This window comes from Lissotriton helveticus, chromosome 1_1 (genome assembly GCF_964261635.1).
Source record: "Lissotriton helveticus chromosome 1_1, aLisHel1.1, whole genome shotgun sequence".
NCBI lineage: Eukaryota > Metazoa > Chordata > Amphibia > Caudata > Salamandridae > Lissotriton > Lissotriton helveticus.
The window spans coordinates 2,085,513,399-2,085,539,547 of NC_136057.1; the positions used below are offsets into that span (position 1 = coordinate 2,085,513,399).

The 26,149-nt window shown below is 46.9% G+C and overlaps 1 protein-coding gene across 1 annotated transcript in view; it reads left to right on the forward strand.

Annotated features, from left to right (window-relative positions):
- MCOLN2 (mucolipin TRP cation channel 2) overlaps window positions 1–26,149 on the forward strand; it is a 566,096-nt gene that overhangs the window by 258,014 nt on the left and 281,933 nt on the right. The window contains exons 5-6 of the mRNA XM_078645573.1: window positions 12,487–12,559; window positions 12,640–12,736. Coding sequence (XP_078501699.1) covers window positions 12,487–12,559; window positions 12,640–12,736 — 170 coding nt within the window. The remainder of the gene's footprint in view (window positions 1–12,486; window positions 12,560–12,639; window positions 12,737–26,149) is intronic.

Consider the following 26,149-nt stretch of genomic DNA (forward strand, 5'->3'; position numbering starts at 1 on the left):
ATTCCATTGACTGCAAGGTGCAGAGAAGTGTAAAACTAAATGTCAACAAAGACAGGACCCACTTTACATACCCTACTGCGTTGGTCAAAAACAACAATGAGGGTCCCATACAAAAGCTACCATAGGGACAATAATATAGCCAAAGCGGGCTTACAGTTCTGATGGATAACGATCAGTTGACAGCCAGGGGCTATGGCCCAGTCCAGTCTCCTCAGGCCTCTAAGGGCCACAGAGGGCACGCCCTTTGCCCGGCGTCCCGCGAGGCGGACGCTGTTTTTAAGCGCCTCCTGGCGCGATTTCCGATGTAGCAGCCCGCATGGGCCGATGGGAAATGTGGTTCCCTGTCCCGCTCTCTGCTCGGCGGCAACACTCAGCGAGTGAGCAGCGGGAGGCAGGCAGGCAGGGCTCTCCGGTGGCTGGTCCGCACCCAAATGGTAAGTCCCAAGTTCAATGGCCAGGTCGGTAGATGTGGCGGCCAAACAGGTTTCTATGCGGCAAAAAGTTCCCGAAACGTTATCATGTGAAGCCTGCTGTTTCCTGGGTTGGGTAAGCCCAAGTGTCTTCAGAAGCACTAAATATGATTTCAGTAATGTTCATGCTAGGTCCTTAGCTGCTGTCTTCCAGCACAGTTAGAGCTGCAAACCGGAGCTTGCATGACTGGTCTAAACCCATGTCTTTTGGGCTCTTATCAACAATGTCCTGGGAACAAAGGGTCAATAGTACTCTGATAGTGACCCTACTGACATGTTACTTATTTCTTTGCACTTATAGGAAAATAAACAAGAACTCACCAAACCAGAGTATCTGCACTTGACACTGACTATCATTGATGGAATTTGACCCACAATTTCTTACAGAGACTATGAAAGAAGTGGGAAGTTTTGAGAAATTGGGTTGTTGGATGGGGGGGCGCTTCTCAAGTAATCACCACAATCCTTGCCGGGGTGAACCACAAAAAGTCATAAAATTAACTTGTATTTACCCTAAGCAGTCAGGCTTCAGTTAGAATCGGTGTAAAGTACTTATGCAGTACATAAACAGTAATAAAGTGAAAGCACAACACAAGAAAAATTCCATGCCAATTTTGAAAAATAGTTAAATGTTATACATTTTTTGATCCCAAAGAAACAAAAATCTAATCAATAAAACCAAAGCTATAGTATTTTAAAGATTTTAGCAAAGTATATCATCTAAAAAAACAAAGTGCCATTTTCATCATCTTGTCATGCTAGACTCAGAGAAATTCACAAGTTCTGGCCAACTGCGCTGGAGTGTGGGCCGAATACAGGGACCAGGTTAGTCCTGCTGAAAAAGTCCTCCAAGTCCAGCACGAAAAGTCCAGTAAATGGTGGGGGAGGCCTTCAAGAGCAGGGAGAGTGTCACAGATGGTTGTTGCCGTAGCATAAAGAGTAGGCTGGGAGTCGCAGACTGTCATCTTTGTAGCGTGAAGATTTTGTCTGGCATCTTGGATGGTCGTTACTGTACTTTTGGGTTTACGATAGCCGCGTGCTGTCAATGCTGTATTACGAAGTGCAGAGCTCACATTGCCGATTGACACTGGTGGTTGCTGTATCATGAAGGGTCTGGTTCACTAGAACTTTGTTTTGACGATCAGTAAGATCTTGGCATGAATGGGCCCATTCGCAATCGTGAAGAACCCAGAACTTCAGGAGAAGCTCAACTGATGCCAGCAAAGGGCCTATGACCAGCGGTCGAGCCACTTGGGAATCAGGAACTCACTCCAGCAGAGGCCAGCAGAGCTCAGGGAGGTCCAGTTGCAGGTCTAGTGCAGAAGGTCAGCTGGTCAGTTGCAGTTGACCCTTGGAGTCACTCTGCCTGGGATATAGGGAGCAGGTCCAGTCTTCCTTCTCATAAAGGAGGGCATGCATCGAGCAGCAGGGCAGTCCTTTAGAAGCAGGACAGTCCTTCTGTAGTATCCCCAAGTCCAGGAGTGTACTGTAGAGTTGGTCTGGGGTCCCAGTTTTATACCTGGTCCCTCCTTTCAGGGGTGTCTTGAATTTCCTGTCCCCCCCTGCTCTGGTCCCTGTCTGATTGAAGGAACAATAGGTGAGGTCAAACTGTGAGTGTGCTTGGCCAATGCCTTTAAAGTGCCCACCACTACCCCCCATCCCCCCCCACCGACCCCCCCCAACCCCACCCCTCACCAATCAAGCCAGGCTAGCTAAGCCTGCAGTCTCCAAGACCTTCTATTGTGATACTGTCTGGGAGAAATACACAAAGGCCAACTATACCTAGTCATGTGACCCAGGAACAGGTTGCAGGCACCAAATGGTTAGGGCAAGAAAATGCAGACTTTCTAAAAGTCTTTTTGCATTTTTTACATTAAAATGATTTTATTTACATTGCTTTTCCACTTTCAGATATGTTATCTTCTTCTGGTATCATATCTGAATAATTGTCATATTAAATCTGCCCCAATTTTCAGTATTATGTATACATAAGTGCACCAGCCTAGCCTCGGCTGCTGTGATAGATTTAGATCTGTTTTTCATACAGATGTTTTCATTATTAAATAGATTTGATGAAGTCCGATTTGAAGGAACAACTTGATGATATATCTATTTTGGCAACCGACTCCTCACACAGACACAACACCTACTCTGCACTCCTCTCGCACTGCCCTCACACATAACTCCACCCACTGACTGCAGCCTCCCTTTACCAATTTGTGATTTTTACCAATTTGTGATTTGGAATGTTTTTAGGTCGAGGACCGTAGGCTGCGCTTGCGCAGTCTCAGTCAGAGATTTAATGATTCTTAGTTAGGGAGCTTGAACCCGCCCCTCTTCTCCATTGGCTGGCTTCCTAAATGGAGGCCACCCATTGGAGGAGAGGGGCGTCACTCTGTTCAAGCCACGTCTTTTTCCGATTTGGGGGCGTGTTTTTTGTGTTCTTTCTCAACAAAAAACACGCCCCCCCAGTCGCAAAATGGCGGCGCGTTTCTACGAGGCATTTTTGCTTTGCCTCGAAGAAACGTGGTGGTGTGGAGCGCTCCTCGGGGAGACCGGCGTGCTGGCAGCTGAGGCCCTGCTGGCGCGGGTGAAAAAGAATCACATTAGCACCAATGTGAGTCAGCTTTCCTTCCACTGCCCTGCATTAATTATGAATGAGCAAGCAGTACTTGATAACTGCTTGTTGAATGAATGAATGAATCAACACTCGATAACAAGAGTACATTACATCTCATGGCGTCCATTTACTGCTTGCTTAACAATCGAATTTAAAAAGAGGATAAGTGTTGATGAATCGTACTGCCAGTTGTTTTTTTTTTTACTTTTGATAACGTTTCAGAGGCTTGCAGCTGAAAAGTGAGCATTTATTGAAGCCAGCCACATGCAAGAGTTCTCTTTTAGCCCAGTGCGGCGGGGACGGGCTGCCCACAGAAGGCGCACTTGAAAAGCGCACTATCAACGCACTACACCATGCACTGGCATGCGACAGGGGTGTGCGGTTTATCAACACACGAAAGAGCCATTTATGACTCGATCCACCGGGGAGAATGGCGACCTCAAACATAAGACCCGACGAAAATGGAGCGAGGGAAAAGAATTCGCCAGTATGTTTGTGTGAATGAAAGATGGTGGTCGCAAGGTGGGTGAGGCACCGGGGGGGGGAAATAAAATGGAAGTCAGGGGCAGAGAGATACTGACACGAAAATCGCTGCAAAGCGTTCGAAATTCCCCGGCTGCCAGGCTATGTCCGTGTGTGCGTGGCTCTGTCCATGTGTGCGTAGCTCTGTCTGTGTGTGCGTGGCTCTGTCTGTGTGTGCGTGGTTCTGTCTGTGTGTGCGTGGCTCTGTCTGTGTGTGCGTGGCTCTGTGTGTGTGTGTGTGTGTGTGTGGCTCTGTGTGTGTGTGCGTGGCTCTGTGTGTGTGTGCGTGGCTCTGTGTGTGTGTGGCTCTGTGTGTGTGTGTGTGTGTGTGGCTCTGTGTGTGTGTGTGGCTCTGTATGTGTGTGGCTCTGTGTGTGTGTGGCTCTGTGTGTGTGTGGCTCTGTGTGTGCGTGTGTGTGGCTCTGTGTGTGTGTGTGGCTCTGTGTGTGGCTCTGTGTGGCTGTGTGTGCGCGGCTATGTCTGAGTGTGTGTGCACGGCTATGTCTGAGTGTGTGTGGCTCTGTGTGTGTGCACGGCTGTGTGTGTGTGCGCACGGCTATGTGTGTGTGTGCACGGCTATGTGTGTGTGTGCACGGCTATGTGTGTGTGTGTGTGCACAGCTCTGTGTGTGTGCACAGCTCTGTGTGTGTGCACAGCTCTGTGTGTGTGCGGCTCTGTCTGTGTGTGTGTGCGCGGCTCTGTGTGTGTGTGTGTGCGCGGCTCTGTCTGTGTGTGTGTGTGTGTGTGTGTGGCTGTGTGTGTGGCTCTGTGTGTGTGCGCGGCTGTGTGTGTGTGTGTGGCTGTGTGTGTGTGTGCGCAGCTCTGCCTGTGTGTGTGTTTGAGCGGCTCTGTCTGTGTGTGTGTGTGTGTGTGTGTGTGTGTGTGTGCACGGCTCTGCCTGTGTGTGTGCGCGGCTCTGTGTGTGTGCATGTGGCTCTGTGTGTGTGTGTGTGTGTGTGTGTGTGTGTGTGTGTGTGTGTGTGTGTGGCTCTCTGTGTCCGCTAATACTCTCTACTACTCTCTAATGCTCACCTATTGCCATTACTCACTGTACTACTAAATATCAACTACTAGCTACTTCTCACTCTACTACTAGAATGCTTACTCTACAACTCTCTAATACTCCCTACTAACTTTAGTACACAAAAAATACTCTACAGTACTCACTATAACACCCTATTACACACTCTACTATAACACCCTTTACTACACTCTCTACAACTCACAATACACACTCAAATACTCACTCTATACTACTCACTCTCAAATTTTATCACTACTAACTCGAATACTTACTATACAACTCCATAACACACTCTACTCTTTGTAATACTCAATATCAACTACTCGCTACTACGCACTGTACTACATAGCATCTAATGTATAGTACTTACTATAAGACTGTACTACACACACTCCTACCCTCTACTCCTGAACATTACTCACTCATAATTAGTCACTATATACTACTCACTCTTTACTACTAAAAGAAAAAACACACTTTGTATATGTAAGAGTAAGGTTGTGCAATTGTGTGTAACTCTAAGACTGTTTACTACTCACTCTTTCACTCCTTTATACTAAATATTACACTCTAGACTACTCGCTCTCAAATACTCTCTACTAATCACTCTCTACTAATCACTCTAATACTGTACTACTTACTCTACAACTCTCTAATACTGCCTAATAGATTCACTAATGAGAAAAAATGCTGTAAGGTACTCACTCTTATACTCTACAAAAAACTATCTACTACACACAACTTACTACACACTACTACTCTCTCTTTACTGCTCACTCTCTAATATTCTCACTCACTGTACTAGTTACACTACAAATATATAATACTCTATACTCACTGTACTACTCAATATCAACTATTCACTACTACTCGCTCTTCTACTAAAGTACTTACTCAACAACTCTCTAATACTCCCTACTCACTTTAGTACACAAATAAATGCTCTACAGTACTCACTATAACGCTCTATTACACACTACTACACACCCTTTACTACGCTCTCTACTACTCACAAATACTCACTCAAATAGTCACTCTATAATACTCACTATCAAATATTATCAATACTCACTCGAATACTTACTATACGACTCCATAACACTCTCTACTCACTCTAATACTCAATATCAACTACTCGCTACTACTCACTGTACTAAATAGCGTCTAATGTATAGTACTTACTGTAATTCTGTACTACACACTCTGCTACACTCTCTACTACACATTACTCACTCATAATTAGTCACTATACTACTCACTCTTTACTACTAGAAATACACTTTGTATATGTAAAGGTTTGGCTGTGCATGTAAATGTGTGTGGCTCTAGGACTCTTTACTACTCACTCTCTCACTATATAATACTAACTCTTTCACTTTTTACTACTCACTCTCTTTACTAATAACTCTATCCTACTCCCTATCAACGAATCACTCTACTACTCTACTACTTACTCTGTGTGTGGGTGCTAATGCAATAGGTCTCGCATATGCAAGCGATTAAGCTATTGGCAATGTAAATGACAATGCCATTTATTTATGATTTTAAAAAAACCAAATCGTGAGCAATGCCAATAGCTCTACCTTTAATAATGCCGAGACCATTGCATTGTAAATGCTTGTTTTTTCATTTGCCCTCTACTCTTTTCCGTGGACTAAATGCAGTTCTTTCATAGGAGGCGTCCAAAACAGAAAACAAACCATATTCCTGGGGAAAACAAAGAGCAACTTATTTGCAGAACTCTCCTGGCGCATAAGCAATAGAACAATGCGTGTATGTAAAGTGTTTATGAAAGCATGTGTTGCAGGGAGCAATCCCACACTGTGTTTGTCACATAACGGCTCACATACCATTGTAGCAAAGAAAGAAATCTAAACCAGCCAATCAACAAAAAACATAGTAGGTCACTGTGAGACAGATGAGTTCCGTGGGATCGAAAGCAAAGTCAGTGATTCACGGCGTCCCTCTTGTTTGAATTGTGTGATCCTACAGTGCACACCTCTCTCACTGTGCCTTTGTGTCCTGGTTGGTGTACTTTTTAACATGCTGTGCAAATACTGCAAGAGATAGCATTAGGTAACTTAGAAAAAATAGGTAAGTAGTCAAATTTCTCACCAGAAAATTCAAATATTTCACTCAGTACTGAAAAGTGTTGTCTCTGAATGTTCACGGAGCTTCCAGAAACAAAGTCCTTGAACACAATGCCAAACATCTCCCTAAGTATGGGTTGTTAAGCTGAAAGAAATCTACTACTACAGTATCTTTTTACACGCCCTTAATTAACAACCAAACAGGAGCCATAATTCAATATTTTTTAGACTTGGTACTTCAAAAACCTTCCAGGTAAAGAAACCGGCAAAGATCCAATCCTCTGTAAGCATTTCATATTAAATGGATTAAGGGAAACAAGCCAGGGTTTTCAAAGGTATTCTAAATACCTTCAGTTCCTGGCCGCCCCACCGATCTCTCAGAACCACAGGCTGGCAGAGGACTCCTCCACCTGCAAGTTGGCACTAAGCAAGCTTCTCATGGGCCTCTTTGGAGATGTAGTGACGCAGTAATGTAACGTAAAATGAGGGGGGCCCTCTGCAAAATGTGAAGCGGGGCCACGGAGTCCCCCATATCTCACTGCTATTCAGTGGCCTGTAGTGGTAAGGGACCCTCTCTAAATGTCTGGAGGGGCCCTGTGGGTGGGAGAGGGGGGGGAAATCCCCTTGGCCATGGGGGCTTGCTTTACGTCCCTATAGGAAGGTTTATCTTGTGGTTAAACAGTCACTTGGTCCTACTTTGCTTATTGTAACTCAAACCACATACGTGTATTCTGCTTCTTTCCGATTCCTGACTTGCTTAATACAAATGTTGCTCTTCACCGAGTTTCTGAATGGTGCACTCCTTCTTACCAAATGTACGTGTGTTTTCTCTTCTGTCTTCTGTTTGGCTCGTGCGCTAGTACTGCTGCTGCAACATTTCAATAACTACAACTTTGTCTGCTGTTCTCTAACTCACTCTGTGAGGTTTATAGCCCAGCAATAACTGCCTTATCTACCAGACTAGAATTGGTTAATCGTCTGTAATTGTAGGTCCGTTAAGTACAAAACGCTCACTTCAGAGCAATAATGTTGCGTGAAATACAACAGTCTTATTTAATTGATATAATTTTTGCTAAAGCATGTGCTGCTCTATGGATTCTGAAAACATGGCTGTGGCCGGTCTATCCACCGCTTGACTGGGCTCAAAACCATTGGTGTAGGGAGGTTAAAAAATAAAAAACAGCACTTTAAGTCGCACAAGAGTTGGCCCCCAACTGCCCCATGTGACTGCTATATGCCGGGACTCTTACAATCCTTGTGATGTGGTGGTTGGGGTGCAAGCGCCTGTAACGCACATACCCCTTTGAACACAAACTCCTTTGAAAACACACCCCTATGAACACACACCCTTCTAAACACACACCTCTCTACAAAAACCCTTATAGATACACACCCTACCTAGCCACACACACCCACACACTCTTAGCCACACACACCTGCACTCCTAGCCACCCACACCTGCACTCCTAGCCACTCACACCTGCACTCCTAGCCACTCACACCTGCACTCCTAGCCACTCACACCTGCACTCCTAGCCACTCACACCTGCACCCCTAGCCACTCACACCTGCACCCCTAGCCACTCACACCTGCACCCCTAGCCACTCACACCTGCACCCCTAGCCACTCACACCTGCACCCCTAGCCACTCACACCTGCACCCCTAGCCACTCACACCTGCACCCCTAGCCACTCACACCTGCACCCCTAGCCACTCACACCTGCACCCCTAGCCACTCACACCGGCACCCCCAGCCCCACACACCTGCACCCCCAGCCCCACACACACCTGCACCCCCAGCCCCACACACACCTGCACCCCCAGCCCCACACACACCTGCACCCCCAGCCCCACACACACCTGCACCCCCAGCCCCACACACACCTGCACCCCCAGCCCCACACACACCTGCACCCCCAGCCCCACACACACCTGCACCCCCAGCCCCACACACACCTGCACCCCCAGCCCCACACACACCTGCACCCCCAGCCCCACACACACCTGCACCCCAGCCCCACACACACCTGCACCCCAGCCCCACACACACCTGCACCCCCAGCCCCACACACACCTGCACCCCCAGCCCCACACACACCTGCACCCCCAGCCCCACACACACCTGCACCCCCAGCCCCACACACACCTGCACCCCCAGCCCCACACACACCTGCACCCCTATCCACACACACCTGCACCCCTATCCACACACACCTGCACCCCTTGCCACACACCTGCACCCCTTGCCACACACCTGCACCCCTTGCCACACACCTGCACCCCTTGCCACACACCTGCACCCCTTGCCACACACCTGCACCCCTTGCCACACACCTGCACCCCTTGCCACACACCTGCACCCCTTGCCCCACACACCTGCACCCTTAGCCCCACACACCTGCACCCTTAGCCCCACACACCAGCACCCTTAGCCCCACACACCAGCACCCTTAGCCCCACACACCTGCACCCTTAGCCCCACACACCTGCACCCTTAGCCCCACACACCTGCACCCTTAGCCCCACACACCTGCACCCTTAGCCCCACACACCTGCACCCTTAGCCCCACACACCTGCACCCTTAGCCCCACACACCTGCACCCTTAGCCCCACACATGCACCCCTTGCCACACACACACCTGCACCCCCAGCCCCACACACACCTGCACCCCCAGCCCCACACACACCTGCACCCCCAGCCCCACACACACCTGCACCCCCAGCCCCACACACACCTGCACCCCCAGCCCCACACACACCTGCACCCCCAGCCCCACACACACCTGCACCCCCAGCCCCACACACCTGCACCCCTAGCCACTCACACCTGCACCCCTAGCCACTCACACCTGCACCCCTAGCCACTCACACCTGCACCCCTAGCCACTCACACCTGCACCCCTAGCCACTCACACCTGCACCCTTAGCCACACACACCTGCACCCTTAGCCACACACACCTGCACCCTTAGCCACACACACCTGCACCCTTAGCCACACACACCTGCACCCTTAGCCACACACACCTGCACCCTTAGCCAGGTACCCTTAGCCACACACACCTGCACCCTTAGCCACACACACCTGCACCCTTAGCCACACACACCTGCACCCTTAGCCACACACACCTGCACCCTTAGCCACACACACCTGCACCCTTAGCCACACACACCTGCACCCTTAGCCACACACACCTGCACCCTTAGCCACACACACCTGCACCCTTAGCCACACACACCTGCACCCTTAGCCACACACACCTGCACCCTTAGCCACACACAGCCCTGCACCCTTAGCCACACACAGCCCTGCACCCTTAGCCACACACAGCCCTGCACCCTTAGCCACACACAGCCCTGCACCCTTAGCCACACACAGCCCTGCACCCTTAGCCACACACAGCCCTGCACCCTTAGCCATACAGCCCTGCACCCGTAGCCACACAGCCCTGCACCCGTAGCCACACAGCCCTGCACCCGTAGCCACACAGCCCTGCACCCGTAGCCACACAGCCCTGCACCCGTAGCCACACAGCCCTGCACCCGTAGCCACACAGCCCTGCACCCGTAGCCACACAGCCCTGCACCCGTAGCCACACAGCCCTGCACCCGTAGCCACACAGCCCTGCACCCGTAGCCACACAGCCCTGCACCCTTAGCCACACAGCCCTGCACCCTTAGCCACACAGCCCTGCACCCTTAGCCACACAGCCCTGCACCCTTAGCCACACAGCCCTGCACCCTTAGCCACACAGCCCTGCACCCTTAGCCACACAGCTCTGCACCCTTAGCCACACAGCCCTGCACCCTTAGCCACACAGCCCTGCACCCTTAGCCACACAGCCCTGCACCCTTAGCCACACAGCCCTGCACCCTTAGCCACACAGCCCTGCACCCTTAGCCACACAGCCCTGCACCCTTAGCCACACAGCCCTGCACCCTTAGCCACACATCCCTGCACCCTTAGCCACACAGCCCTGCACCCTTAGCCACACAGCCACCTGCACCCCTAGCCACACACACACCTGCACCCCAGCCCCACACACACCTGCACCCCCAGCCCCACACACACCTGCACCTCCAGCCCCACACACACCTGCACCCCCAGCCCCACACACACCTGCACCCCCAGCCCCACACACACCTGCACCCCTATCCACACACACCTGCACCCCTATCCACACACACCTGCACCCCTATCCACACACACCTGCACCCCTTGCCACACACCTGCACCCCTTGCCACACACCTGCACCCCTTGCCACACACCTGCACCCCTTGCCACACACCTGCACCCCTTGCCACACACCTGCACCCCTTGCCACACACCTGCACCCCTTGCCACACACCTGCACCCCTTGCCACACACCTGCACCCCTTGCCACACACCTGCACCCCTTGCCACACACCTGCACCCCTTGCCACACACCTGCACCCCCAGCCCCACACACGCCTGCACCCCCAGCCCCACACACGCCTGCACCCCCAGCCACACACCTGCACCCCTTGCCACACACATCTGCACCCCTTGCCACACACACCTGCACCCTTAGCCCCACACGCCTGCACCCTTAGCCCCACACGCCTGCACCCTTAGCCCCACACGCCTGCACCCTTAGCCCCACACGCCTGCACCCTTAGCCCCACACGCCTGCACCCTTAGCCCCACACACCTGCACCCTTAGCCCCACACACCTGCACCCTTAGCCCCACACACCTGCACCCTTAGCCCCACACACCTGCACCCTTAGCCCCACACACCTGCACCCTTAGCCCCACACACCTGCACCCTTAGCCCCACACACCTGCACCCTTAGCCCCACACACCTGCACCCTTAGCCCCACACACCTGCACCCTTAGCCCCCACACACCTGCACCCTTAGCCCCCACACACCTGCACCCTTAGCCCCCACACACCTGCACCCTTAGCCCCCACACACCTGCACCCTTAGCCCCCACACACCTGCACCCTTAGCCCCCACACACCTGCACCCTTAGCCACACACACCTGCACCCCTTGCCACACACCTGCACCCTTAGCCACACACATGGGTAGGAAGCTCGAAACACATGAGTGACTTCAGTGTTTGTGCTCTCACGCCTTCTTCCTCCCTTATATCATCCCTTCCCCGGCTTGGTGTGGCGGGCATCTTGGCCTCCTCACATGGAGGATTGCGAGGCACTGGCCACCCAATGCACACTCGCTTTAAAATAATGTGTAGCGCTGGAAACGCTGCCGCTGGTTAACGCAGTATGGTGACAGAACCTTCTGAGCAGATAGGATTAAAACCTCAAGGAGAGAGTCCTTCCTCGACACCTCACCATTACGTTTTAATGCCGCGTCCACATTAGGTGAGGAAGAGCCCTTCTTGCCATTCCCCCAAAGGAACGCAATACACAGACTCTTTCAGTAAAAGGCACAACTTTTGCCGACCAAAATCCTGTACTCGTGGTAATCAAAGTGTGGAATGCGCTGGAGCCCCTGACTGACTTGGTGCGTCCTAAAACTGTTTTTCTGTTGATCACATGAAGTCTGCTGCCAGTTGCACAGTCAAACCAGACCTAAAGAACTTTCATACGCGTAAAATGGGAATATTTGGTTGAAACATTTAATCTGATGTTTCTAACTCCTAATTTTTCTGGTTTAATGAACAACGTCATTAGTTGATGCATGTTTGTGTTCTTGTCTTTCCAGTTGTAGCTGACTGCTTTATATTGACGCAATATTAAAAAAAGTTCTTTCCTTTTTTTTTCTAGAGTGTTTAACCAGCAATTCAACTCGTGATTGGCATATGATGAATGCAACCTTTTTTAAGCTAGAATTTTACAGGTAATTTGAGAATTTCAATTTAGACGGAGACTCGCATTAATTAGAGAAAAAAACAACTATTTTCTTTTCCTTTCTTTTAGGCTTATAAACGTCGAAATCTTTTTCAAGCTGAAAGGTATCGCTCTTCAAACAATTCGTGCTCGTGAATTACCAGACTGTTATGTTTTTCATAACAAAGTAAGTTTATTTTTGTTATTTTTTTACTATAAAATAATACATTCGTATCTCCTGTTATGAGATGCAGGATGTATTTTTTATTGATCATTTATATTGATCGAACAAGGCAAACCAGGTGATGGAATGCGTTGCAGAGAAATAACAGTATACATATTAAGCCGAAATTATAAGTAATTAAATAAAGTTTTACGTTAAAAGTTAAAAATACAAAACTGGAATTATTTTGGCATTTTGTAGAACTGTAATGACTAGAGAACTTCTGACTTTTCTCTATTCTCAGTGACTCGCAAAGTGAGCTGTTGGCTTACAGCCGTGTTTCCATACGTCAGCAACTAAATCTAAACCTTACATTTCTAATTTCACAGTGGCAGCAACTGATTTTATTTTCCCAGACCTCTTTGGTTTGGGCTGTAATGAATAATCTTTAAAATTAATATTTTATTTAGTATTTGACATATGTAAGATTACTATTTCCATATGTTTTTTCATTCAAAGATACGTTCCGTACGTAATTACATTTACTGAGCTTAGGGTACATCCAATTAGATAATGCTAAAGGACTCTGAAAAGAACCACCAGGCTCCAGGTAGAGCAAAGGCTTCCCGGGTCAAAGTGAAGGAATGGGACAGGACTCCTAGCAGAGTAACTCCTCTGCCCAAGTCGGTATTATTAGGATGTCTAATGCAGACTCTTGATCCGAGTGGGCTCTTTAGAGTTAGTTGCAGAAGCTACATTATGGGGCAGAATTTTTTTAACAGACATGTGAGGAAGGTCTGTGTCCTTTAGGTGGAAAAACACATAGATTGTGTCATATTTCCCCTACCCGTAGGACTCTACTTGATTTAAATAGCTGGAAATCGAATCGCTGCAGTAGTTGAGGGTCCTTTATATTCTGATATCACAACACCAAAGAATTGCTGAACTACTATCCAAGCCTGGATCTCCAAGGCCCCGCTCAAGTAGAGCCTAAAGTTCATTCTCATCTCTAATGGCAGAAAGCAACTCCAGGTAAAGGAATGTCTTGATAAATCAAATGCAGATGGCGTCCTGTAAGAAGTTAGCCTGTATATGATGTCCACTAATTAAAGTGGGCGCCTTGCACCAGTCCAAACAGCCCTTATGGTAATTTAAGAGGTCAAAGATAACCTTAGAAAGCTATCCAAGTGGCAACTGTGGTGAGCAGCCTTCAGTCTCAGTCTTGAAGGAATGTGAGGCAGAGTGCAACCTTATAGTATTGGTTAAATGAAAGGAGAACCACACAGTAGTTATATAAATATGTATTTATTAATATAACACTCTCTAGTACGACACAGTATATCCTACACGGAGATAATCACAAAGTGCACAATACTTAAGCACAGAAATTATAGTAAAGAGCACTAGTACACAGTGGGACCCAGGGGGCACCAAATCATATACTAAAATAGTGGAATAAGAACCACGACTCGAGTCAAGACAGTGTCTAGAGGGTGTAGATTCGCTGGGACCCCAACAAACCACCCATGGTGAGTAAGTAGGGACCCCCACGGAGGACGGGTGCAGTGTGGGAACATGACTGCGTGCCTTGTACAACTCTATGGGAAACTCTCAGTTGAAGTTTTAGAGTTAAAGGACCCCTCCCAGTGGACTTTGAAGGAACCCCATAGGAGGTTGGAGAGCCACCCCACCTGTTGATACCGAGGTATCCAAGTTACCTATCCCAGGGAAGCCGGGTGCATAGGTCTGGAGTGGTGTCAGAAACCGCCATTGTACCCAGTGGAGGACTCGGGAGAAGAGCTGCTGCTGGAAGGAAGAAAAGTGTGCGTTGGCTTCCAAAGGTGGATTCTTATTGAAGAGTACCTGTAACCAGAGGCACCAGAGTCTGGGTCACTCCTGAGTGCCCAGGGGCTCGGTAGACTAATGCCCACCGATGTTGGGTGCCTCAGGTTCGTTGATGGAGTTCTGTACTGCAGCCACGGCGACCAGGAGATGTCAAGGACGACCAAGTGCTGGATACGAGCTGTCCCACGAAGGATGTCGAGTGCTGAGGAGTCGGCGTCTGGCGGAAGCACCAATGAGCCTTGGCAACGGCAACCCACACAGAAGGTCAAGGATTGTTGCGGTTCAGACCAGCAAGGTCCAGGAGACTCACCACACATAGGGGAGTCGGGGCAGGCTTGGAGCATTCAGCCCAAGGAAAGCAAAGTTTACCCTCAAGTGGACACACAGGCTGGAGGCACAGGAGTAGCGAGAGGACCTTGAGTGATTTCACCAAGTCACAGCCCAGAGAGCATTCAGTGCGAGGAGGCCAGTAGGAAATGGTGCCAGAGGTTGGGGCTACTCGAAGCCTAATGCACTTGTGCGGGAAATGCCAACAAGCGTATGCACTTGCAAATGGACGTGGTGCACAGGGTTTCGGCTATTGCAGCCCCCACAAGGGATTCTGACCTCAAACTTGGTGGGAGGGCAGGTCAGACCTCGAGGGAGGTGAAAACCCACCTCCTGTGTTGTTGGGAGCCTTCAGAGTCTGTAGGAGCTCATGGTCAGCAGACCCGACAGCAGTGTTGCGGTGCCTGTAGTTGCAGGGGAGTGACTCCTTCACTCCAAGGGAGATGTCTTCAGTTGTCCTTCATGCTCCACAGGTCCTGCACGGAGCCTGTATGGTGCACGGGCACAGACTATGCTTCAGACTGAGAGGGAGACTAAGTCTGGCCCAAACGAAGTCCAGAGTGTCCAGACGGTCGAAGTTCAGTGGTTCCTGGTTCAGAATCCTGTCCACGTCGAATCTAGGGTCCTACAGCCATGTAAGCCCTTTTTTACCTATAGGAGAAGGTTGGAAAGATTCAGGGGACCCTCCCAGGTGAGGGTCTGGACAGTGGGGAGGTTACTCCTAACGTCCTTGGTCCAGTTTCGTGCCAGAGCGTGAGCCAACTGCTCCCACAACTGGTTTGAACTGTACATTGCACAGGGACACCAAATGTGCCCCTCATGCAGAGTTTAAGTCGCTGGCAAGCGCACCCACCCAGGCCTAATACACTAAATCCTTTCTGGGAGGTGGTCTCACCTCCCAGTGACAGGATGCCTATTCTGTCTTCCCCCTGCTCAAGCTTTGCTCAGCAGCAAGAGGGTAGAAATGTGTCTCTGGTTGGCAGCAACATTTTGGGCTGCCCGGGACTAGAAGGCTGGCACCGGGAACACCAGGGACCTCACAAAGCTGATTTCTGAGAGGTGGAATCATGCCTCCAACACCGGCTACCAGTGTAGGGGTATAATTCCACAAAGGTTTACACCAAACACAATAGGGTTACTTTCAGCTGTTTTAGAGTTATAGAGAAAATAGCAAGAGATCAGGATGTTTGTAAAACTATGAGAGTCACACAATTGCTGGAGCCGGAATCTGTTCCAATTATAAATCTCGGTTTACCATCAACCGGGCTAATTCCTGCTCTTTTCCTGTTGTGGCAAATGGATCTATTCTGTTTTAGAGAAGATCATGAGCTATATGTCGCTTATCACAATCACTAATTTATTTTCAGCCAATAAAGAGAGTTTGGTATGAGCTAAAGGGTTTTATTAATTGTTAGATTTGGGGTCTCTAGTTGGCACTTGTGACAAATAGGGACCCTTGCCTCTAGTCGGGGTAAGGGGGTACACTCCTAAAATAACCCCTGCTCACCCCCTTGGTAGTTTGGCACAAGCAGACAGGCTTATCTCAGAGGCAGTGTGTAAAGCATTTGTGAACGCTTACAGTAACCCAGTGACAACACTGCAGATGGACACCACACAAGTTGTAGTATAAAAATATGTATTCTTTATATAGATTTAACACAAGACCACAAACGACAAAAATCCACAATACTGTGCTTAAAATGGTAGGTTTAGCTTAGTTCTCTTTAGATCTTAAATTGTGACACTTTGAGTTAATGTACCTTACGATACGTCATGCTTCCACAACGAAAGATGGAGATGCGGCAAAGATCTGGTGCAAGGAAATAAAGACGTCAAGTTCTTCCTGAAGCGACACGCTTCTCCGAGGTTGCGAGAAGACTCGACTCGATGAGTCAGCTGCAGCGGAGGCACCCTTGTTCCGTGATGCGATGACAGCGGCTTTAGCGGCGACCTTATTTTCCGACAATGCGAGATGCTTCCGCTCGATGCGCAACTGCAGCGGTGACACCTTGTTCAGGGATGCAACGACAGCAGCTTCGACGATGGCACGCTTCTCTGTGGATGCGAGGTGCTTCTCTTGATGTGGTGCAAAGATACCGCTACAGCGGCGACATCCACGATGCGATGGCAGCGACGGGGACACGCTTCCTTGTTTCGAGACACTTCTCTTGATGCGGTGCAATGCCATAGCTACAGCGGCGACATCCACTATGCGACGGCAGTGGCTTCAACACGCTTCTTCGGGGTTGCAGGATGTTTCTTGAGATGCGGTGCAATGCGATCGCTACAGTGGCGACATCCACGATGCGAGGGCAGCGGCTGTGACGGCGACACGCTTCTCCCTCTTATGTCGCGCTTCCAGCTCCTTGCGACACGCAGTCCCTCAGAAGGCCCAAAACAGCAGCAGGCACTTCCAAAAAAACTCTTGGAGAGCTGGTGGTTGAGGTCTGTTGTCCCTGAGACTTCCGCAGGAGGCAAGCTCTTCTCTCATGCCCTTCGAGATCCTTCTAAATTTGAATAAAGTGCACGCAAAGTCCTTTCTCCTTTCTTTGGCAGTCAGGCAAACACTGCAGGCCAATCCCCCAAGCAGCACTTCAGCTTAGGGATAGTCTCTCCTCAGTTTCTTCAGGTTCCTTTCCTCAGCAAAGGTTTCTTCTTGTTGTCCAAAAGTGATCTAAATTCTTGGCATCAGGGTCCCAATACGTATACCCCAAAGTCCTTTGTCATCTGAGGGCAGAGGGGCCTTTGCCCAGTCCAAACTGGTTCTAGAACACTCTGTTGACATGACTCCTTCCTTCCTTTCACAGTGCAGGGCAGAACCATCAGATGCCCCACAGGAGGTGGAGCCAGCATTGTGGAGGGAAGACACAACCTGGAGCACTCTGTTGACATGACTCCTTCTCTCCTTTTACAGTGCAGGGCAGAGACATCCGACGCACCACAGGAGGTGGAGCCAGCATTGTGGAGGGAAGGCACAGCCCTATTCAGGTCCCAGGTACAACTCCTTCCTCCCATCTAGATGCAGATCTCTCTATTCACCACTGGGATGACTCACCCTGTCTCCTGGATTCCCTCAGCCCTGTCACGCAAACTCCAGACAAGGAATACACAACCTAGCAGAGGCAGGCTTGGATAGTTAGACAAGAAAATACCTACTTTCTAAAAGTGGTATTTTCGAACACAGAATGTTAAAACCAACTTAACTAAAAGATGTATTTTATCATTCTGAGTTCAGGCATACTAAACTCGAATTTCTACCATGTTCCCTGAGTCAGTTAGGATTATAAAATATAATAATCTAACTGCCCATTCTGGCCTATGGAAAACAGGTAGCCTTGCAATAGTGAAAAACGAAAATGACAGTAATTCACTATTATGACATGCCACACACACACCAGGGCATGTCCTACCTTATACTTACAATGCACCCTGCCCTTGGGCCTACCATAGGGGTGTTGATATGAAGAAAAGGGAAGGTTTAGGGACTGGCAAGTGGGTGCACTTGCCCAGTCAGCATGGCAGTACCAGACTGCACACAGGTTCTGCAATGGCAGACCTGAGACGCATTTTACAAGGCTGCTTCTGTGGGTGGCACAACCAGTGCTGCAAGCCCACCAGCAGCATTTGGATTTACAAGCCCAGGGCACACTCGGTGAACTGTACTAGGGTATGACAAGTAAACCAAACAAGCGAATCATAAAGTCACTAATCCATACATCAATTTACAATAGGGAGAGCATATGCACTTTAGCACTGATAAGCAGTGGTAAAGTGCCCAGAGTCATAAAACAGCCAACAGGTCAGAAAAAATACAGGAGGAATGCAAAAAGTTCAGGGATGACCCTGCAAAAAGGGCCAAGTCAAACATTAATCGTTTAGTGCTCATATCTATTAAAATCACAGTAAATTTGTATTAATTTCAGTTATAAAATCTGAACAGAAATCAATAATCTATTATTAGTTAATAAAGATCATAAAAAATGCATTAAGCACGGTTTTATAAAGGAAACTATCCTTATTTTAAGAATCAGGCAAAATGTGCCAGTCAGAACCCATAAAGAGTTCTATGTTATGTTATGTTAGATATATTTGTATAGCGCATGGCTGCCCCACCACCGGAGCGTCCCAGCGCTAGGGGACGGAAGGCCGGGAAAAGTGCAGCTAGACAGAAGAAAAGACAGCCAGGTATAATCTGTTTAAAAATGCCCAAGGAACATGTGCGCACCATGCACACACACTGTGGAGCTAGATGGGTGAAAACAGCCAGGTTTTGATCTGTTTTCTAAATACCCAATGATCTTGTGTGCTGCATACAGCGACTGGAATGGAGTTCCATAGGGCAGGGGCCAAAGCCCTAAAAGAGTGCTCCCCATCTCTGCTCCTACGCACCCGGGGAATGCAGGCCAGATGTAGGTCTAGTTCGAGAGAGCGAGCATAAAGCTTCAGTTTTAAAGTCCGCTAAATAGATCAAGAAATATATGAAAGCCGAACTTTCAATAAAGCGGGCAAAGAAACTCAGTAGTCTCTCAAATCTGCATGGCTTAGGGATAGATGTGGAAAATAGGACAGTCTGTGCCAAAAGGTCTCTGCAGAAAGGGTCTAGGAAAGTGTCTGGGTGTGCTCTAAGAACATGCATGATTATAAAATACACATTGTGTCATTGTTGCAAATTTGTTGTTTTGTTACTTCTTCAGTCAGCCAATCATCTTTTATGCTCTCATGGAAACAGGCTCACTCCGCCTCATCTCACAGAAAACACAATGGCTTTTATGTAGCAGCTTTCAATGTCACTTATTTTTTATTTTTTATTTTATTCTAATAGCTTTAACTACAGTGCTTCTTTGTCAAAATGAAAACTGAAAACAAGTATATAAAACAGTTGATTACTAGTCATGTACTGAAAACAATTACGTCACTAAACAAACCAGTTCAGATATATCCTCAAGTTTAAATGTTCCAACAGCTCCAACTTCTTTAGTGTGTTGATCAAAAGTATATAAAAAGATAAACAAAAACAAAAAGGTACTTTTTTCAGATGACAAACCTGACCCTTGAAGCTAGATGAATGCCAGGGGGATAGTTGCACACATATACAGATAAAGGGATTTATCCCAAAATGAGGAAGAAAGTTTTATAATGGAATGACTCGCCAACATCCTGGACAATACATAAAGGATGTTGGGTATGTGTGTTTTTATTTGTAGTTCTCTCTTTTTTTTTAATCTAGAGTACAGTACTGTCAGATAAAATAGGGTGCACGTTTAATGCAGGCTGTGCTTTCTGTTGAGAGGTTAGTTCTGGACTGGTTGGCAAAAGTACTATTCACTTTCAAGGCAAAATACACTTTTTTAAACCCAAAAGATAGCCTGTGTATAACTGGCAAGAATCTTTCAAGTGTTTCGATACATACAGATATTAACCTTACCCGAGTTGACCAATTGAAGCATAGAAAATGCCCAAGTTTTTTGAAAATTTAACCATTCTCAACTTGCATTCGGTTATAAAGTCTTTTTCAAAGAATGCTTGCTCAAAGAAGTATTAAGTCTCGATGTGAGCACAAGCACAAACGCTACGAAATACAGAAAGATCGAAAGGCATAGCATTAAAAAGGATCTATATCTTACCCATGCAAAAACAGATCATTTTATTTTTAGACATTTTTTCACATTCTATCCACTTCATTTTAGCAACAGATTGTTAAAAATCATAGACATTCAAGCTGTCACTGAAAAACCTACATAAGTCACATTTGTCCCTTGTATGTTTCAAGTGTGTCACTTTAATAATTTACGAAAATACACTGTTCAGGGTTAAAAACCAGCAACCAAAATGGATCTCCACATAGATTTGACAAGCCAATAAAGTGGTTGGAGGCTCTACTGCGCATGAACTACTAGCGAGCCATGTCGCTTATTTCTTATCATCTAGTAGTTTCATAGTCTACTCGTAACACACTTTTTCTTTAAAATTACTTTCCCATTAGGGATTTTCATCTCTATCATTCTAAATAACAAAAGTTATGCTTTTGTTAGCAGCCATCAGTGTGTAGGAAGGAACAATTGTGGAATTAGATGAAAACATTCAAGCAACAATTTTTCATTATGGAAAACGTGTTCATGGAAAGGCCAAGAACAAAACTTTTTATGCTCACTTAGCATTTCTAGTCATGTCAGCTTAGCAGGTAATGTTGCTTCAATCATTTAAAGCCTAGTATAAGTAAATATGATTACCTACTACGTATTTTGCACTTAAACATATTTTTTTAAAGCCTCTATGTTAATATTGCACATTATTATAAACTGTATTATTTTCTTGTTATTATTAAAATGCTACTCCATAATTAGCAGCGTAAAGTCCATTATTTGCTGGAAGGAAAAGACGAGATACTAGTCCTTCAGCTGTATTCCCAGGGTGTGAGAAGTTATCCCAGTTTAAATTTAGCAACCACATTCTTGCTCCTCCTCTTCAAATAAAAAGCCCCAGCAACACTCCAATTTAGGAAAGAGTTGACCACTCACTTCATAAACCCTTTCACTTCTAGTCCTGTGCTAACCCTTTTTTTTGGCTATTTGGGGTAGTTTGCACTTAGGCCTCTGTAACTTCGTGTCCACATAAGGTATCCACATCAAATTTGTGCCCTTTTTTCCAACACCGTAAGGATTCTAGAGGTATCCAGGGTTTGTGGATTTCCCTGGAGGGAACCCAGAAATTAGCCAAACTACAGCATTTAAAAAAAAAATATGTTAAATGGGAACAAATTGCTGCAGAAGAAAGCTTCTAGGTTTTTCCCTGCAAATGGTATCAACAAAAGGTTTGTGGTTCTGAAATCACCATCTTCTCCGCTTTCAGGGACAGGCAGACTTATATCAGGAAACCAAAATCTTCTACACAGTTTTGGAATTTTACTGGGACATTACCTATTTTTCCAGTTTTTTTGTGCTTCCAACCTCCTTCCAGTTAGTGGTAGAAATGGGTGTGAAACCAATAATGGATCCTATAAAGCTATACATTCTGAAAACTAAATAAAGTTTCGAGTTCAGCCAGGTGTCATTTGTGTAGATCCTTCAAAGTTTTTTTTTATAGAAACTAACAGTTGAAAATTGAAAATATTGAAATTGAGTGAAAAAAAAAAGCCATTTGTGTCAACGCTTTCGCCTGTAACTTCTTCTAAGTAAGACAGATTTTTTAAAGCAACCCTGCCTGGAGTTTGCGGGGTTGCTCTACCCGGAACTCCACGAAGTGGCAAAAAAAAACAGCTGCGCTACGCGGAGCTCCGCAACAGGCGGAGTTCCATTGACAAATGCTATTCGCAGTGATTGCACAGTGTGGATGCTTGTCCACACTGTGCAATCCACGTGAACGGCACCTTGCACAGTGCAAGCGGTCCCTTCTTTCCCTTTTCTGCCGCTCAAGTAGATTTTTAATCGAGCAGCAGCTTTCTCAACGTAAACAAACAGTTTCTAATCGCGAGCGGTCGCGACCACTCGCAATGACAAACCTGACCACCACAAATTGAGAAATCTCGCCGGGATATTCATTTTCCGCGCTTGCCAACTTGATGTTGACTATCTCGAAAGAGGAAAAATCTCGCTGGGAGGTTCATTTTCCTCGCTCGCGGTCACCAACTTGATGTTGAGGATCGTGAGCGAGGAAAAAAACTGTGCTACGCGGAGTTGTCTGAAGCTCTGCGAGCTCCGCTTAACTTGGAGTGAAGGAAACTCCGCAAACTCCGCGTGCGCAGCATCATTCACCGCCCAGGCTTAAGCAATATACTGTTACATCCACTGGACCACTCGGGTTGTGGAAATATAGAGGACCTGTAGGTTCACCAACAACCCAAAGCCAAAAACTAAGCAGTGTCTTGCAATGGTTTTTCATTGTGTACCGGGTATATAGCAATTCATTTGGTAAAATATAGAGAGTGAAAAATTGGTACCAAGGAAACCAATATATTTCCAAAATGGGAACAAAATATGAAGTTTATAAGCAGTGGGTCTTTTCACATCTCCAAAATTGTGGGTACCTATACAAGCATGTGAATTAGATGTCATTTTTCAAAATGACTTCATTTTTTTTACAAATTGTCTTACATTTAGAAGGCAGAAATGCAAATTAAGTCAATTGGTAATAACACTTGTTCTACTATTCTGTATTCCCCTTAGTCTCCCAATACAAATTCTACCTCACTTGAGAGGGTAGGCCTAGTGCCTATGACAGGAAACGGCCCAAAACGCAGCGCTGGCACACCGTATTTTTATAGTGAAAACTGGTACTTTTTTTTACAAAGTGTCTAGCTGTGGATTTTGAACCCTAGCTCTGCCGGCACCTAGGGAAACCTAACAAACCTATACATTTTTTTAAACTAGACACCCAGGGAAATCCAGGATGTGGTGACTTGGGTGGCTCCTACCAGGTTCTGTTACCCAGAATCCCTTGCAAATCACAAACATTGTAAAAATAAAACCAACTTATTTTCCTCACATTTCTGTGATGGAACATTCTGGAATCTGCGGGGATCCATAAAATGTCATGCACCCCCTATTCCCCAAAGTCTCCCAATAAAAATGGTACCTCACTTGTGTGGGTGGGCCAAGTGCCCGCGGCAGGGAAGGGACAAAAACGTCTTGTGGTGTCATGAAAATTACCTATATCAAAACAGCCTGGTTTTGCAAAGGGGCTCCCCATGGCTTTTTCCCAGGGCTCAGTGGCCATCTAGGGAAACGTACCAAACCCAGACATTTTTTAAACTAGACTCCTCGGGTAGTCCACAAAGGTGTAGCTTGCATGGACCGCCCCAACGTTTTCCTACCCAGAATCCCCTGAAAACCTCAAATATAGCTAATAAAAATACATTTTACTAAAATTTCTGTGTGGGGAAAGTTGTGGAATCCCCGGGCTGACACACATTTCCTACCACCCAGCATTCCCACAGGTCTACCGATAAAAATTGTACCTCATTTCTGTGGGTGGGCCAAGTACCCTTGACAGGCAAGGGCCCTAAACGTATTGTGGAGACATCCAAATTATCTATTGCAAAATGAGCTGGTTTTGCAAGAGGGGGAACCTGGGTTTTTGACCCTGGGCTCGGCAGCCATCTATGGAAACCTTCAAACCCACACATTTCTAAAAACTAGACACCCAAGGCAGTCCATGGAGGTATGGCGGGAAACATCTTTTACAACGCAACTTTTACCACGCAGTGCCTTGACGACGCAACTTTTACAACACAACCCATTACAGCGCATTGCGCTGGGGGGGCGCTCTAGGATAGGGAATAGGTTTAATTTACTATCCAACACCTTCCCAACTATCCACGGGGACTGGAGTTGGAATAGTAAATTAAACTATTCACTATCCAGCGCCCCAAAGCACTATGCGTTGTAAAAACAGCGTTGTAAAGGCATGCGTGGTAAAAGCATGCATTGTAATGTCATACATCCAGGTATGGCTGGTGTGGATCCCCCAACGTTTTCCTACCCAGAATCCCCTGCAAACCTTAAATTTAGCTGGAAAAAATAAAATTTTCCACACATTTCTTTGTTGGATCACCGTGCCGGCACAAATGTTCTTCAACACAGCGTTCCACTCAGTCTCCCGAGTAAAATGATACCTCACCTGTGTGGGTGAGCCAAGGGCCTCTGCTTGGGAAAGGCCAAAAACGTAGGGATTAAGGGTATACAACAGCGAACTCTAAGCACCACAATTTTTTTAAAATACATTTTTAGGCAATTCTGCATTGGACATACACAAACGTGAGGTATCATTTTTATCGGGAGACTAAGGGGAATGCTATGTGTTAGGGCATTTGTGCCTACTCTTTCCAATGATACCTCTCCTGTCTTTCTACATGCTTGGGAATGTCCTGAGATAGCCAGCTGATCACGTAGGAAGTAAAAGTGAATTGAGCCTACTGGCTCATTTCAGTTTCATAGAAATGACGTCAGCGTGACGTGCGCCCTGATCGTCATTTCCCTGTAACTGCAGAACAGCCTCGGGAGTTGGGGGAACCCCTTCCCCAGCTCCCAAGGCTGTTCGGGGCTCAGAGAAATCCCTCTGGTGTCTGCACCAGAGGCATTTCTAGTGCCATGTGCGCGGATGGCTGGGAGCCATCCGACACACATGAGCACTGGTGTGTTGGGCGGCTCCCAGCCATTCGACGCACCGAAGGGATCAAAGAGCATTGCATCACAATGCATTAACCGTCCACTACCCTGCTTCCTCTCCTATTACTCACCAACTTTAACCTTGCCTTTGACCATTTACAGCATGCTGCTGTCTTTTGGCTAGCTTTGCTCTACAGAAATGTAGATATAAATGCATCTTTGCGCAAACATTTGATGAAAAGATGCATTTTGTGTTAAAATATAGCCTTTAAATGATAAATTTGCATTTGGCGTAATTCGGAGTAATTTCATGTAATTTTTTTGCAATTGCACAAAGGCAAATTATGCAAATTTCGTGCACCCCTAATTTCTTGTTAATTCTTAGCACACATCACCACCTGTTATGAAACATTTAGTCTGACTTTTCTCTGGACTGGTGTGGTACCTGGTAGGATTTCTGCATTTATTCATTCTGCCACTCCTAGAGTGTGTTCACCTCCAGGCCTCTGGCTTGATGACTTTGGAATTTCTTTCTTCTATTTATAAAGGAGCCTAGTTGCCCTCTGCCACACAAGCATTCATTGGCACCTCCAGGATACTGCATCTGGTTTGGTTTACCTCCCTTGCTAAGGTGGCAAATCTGGCCATCTACCAGCCCACCTCCCAGTGACCATTTCTTGCTCTGTAATGTTCCATTTGAAGAACACCCGAGAACATGAAATTCCAGGGAAGGTGTACACTAATATGATTATCAGGAAGAGATCTCACAGAGCTTTGCAGCAAGAGATGTTGATGTAGAGTGATGGCATATTGGCCATGAGTGTTGAGCAGCACAAGTCCCTAATGCTGACACTTCTGTCAGCAGGAACAATTTCTCACTGTCACAAATGGCCATTGATCTATGTTTTTCTTAAATTTCAGGAGCTTTGCAATTTTTGGATTTCACAACTTTCTACACCCCTGGTACAGTCCTCAATCTCCGCTAGCTATACCTCTGCACGTCTATGAATTGAGCCAATGTGTTTAAAGCTTTTTCCCCAACTGCTTAATAAAACTGAAAGTTATATACAGATTAAGAAATCAAACTTCAGGCATGCTTTCTATTTCATGTTAACAATTTGTTTAATCCTACTGAAAATGTAGTGTTCATTTACTTAACTAC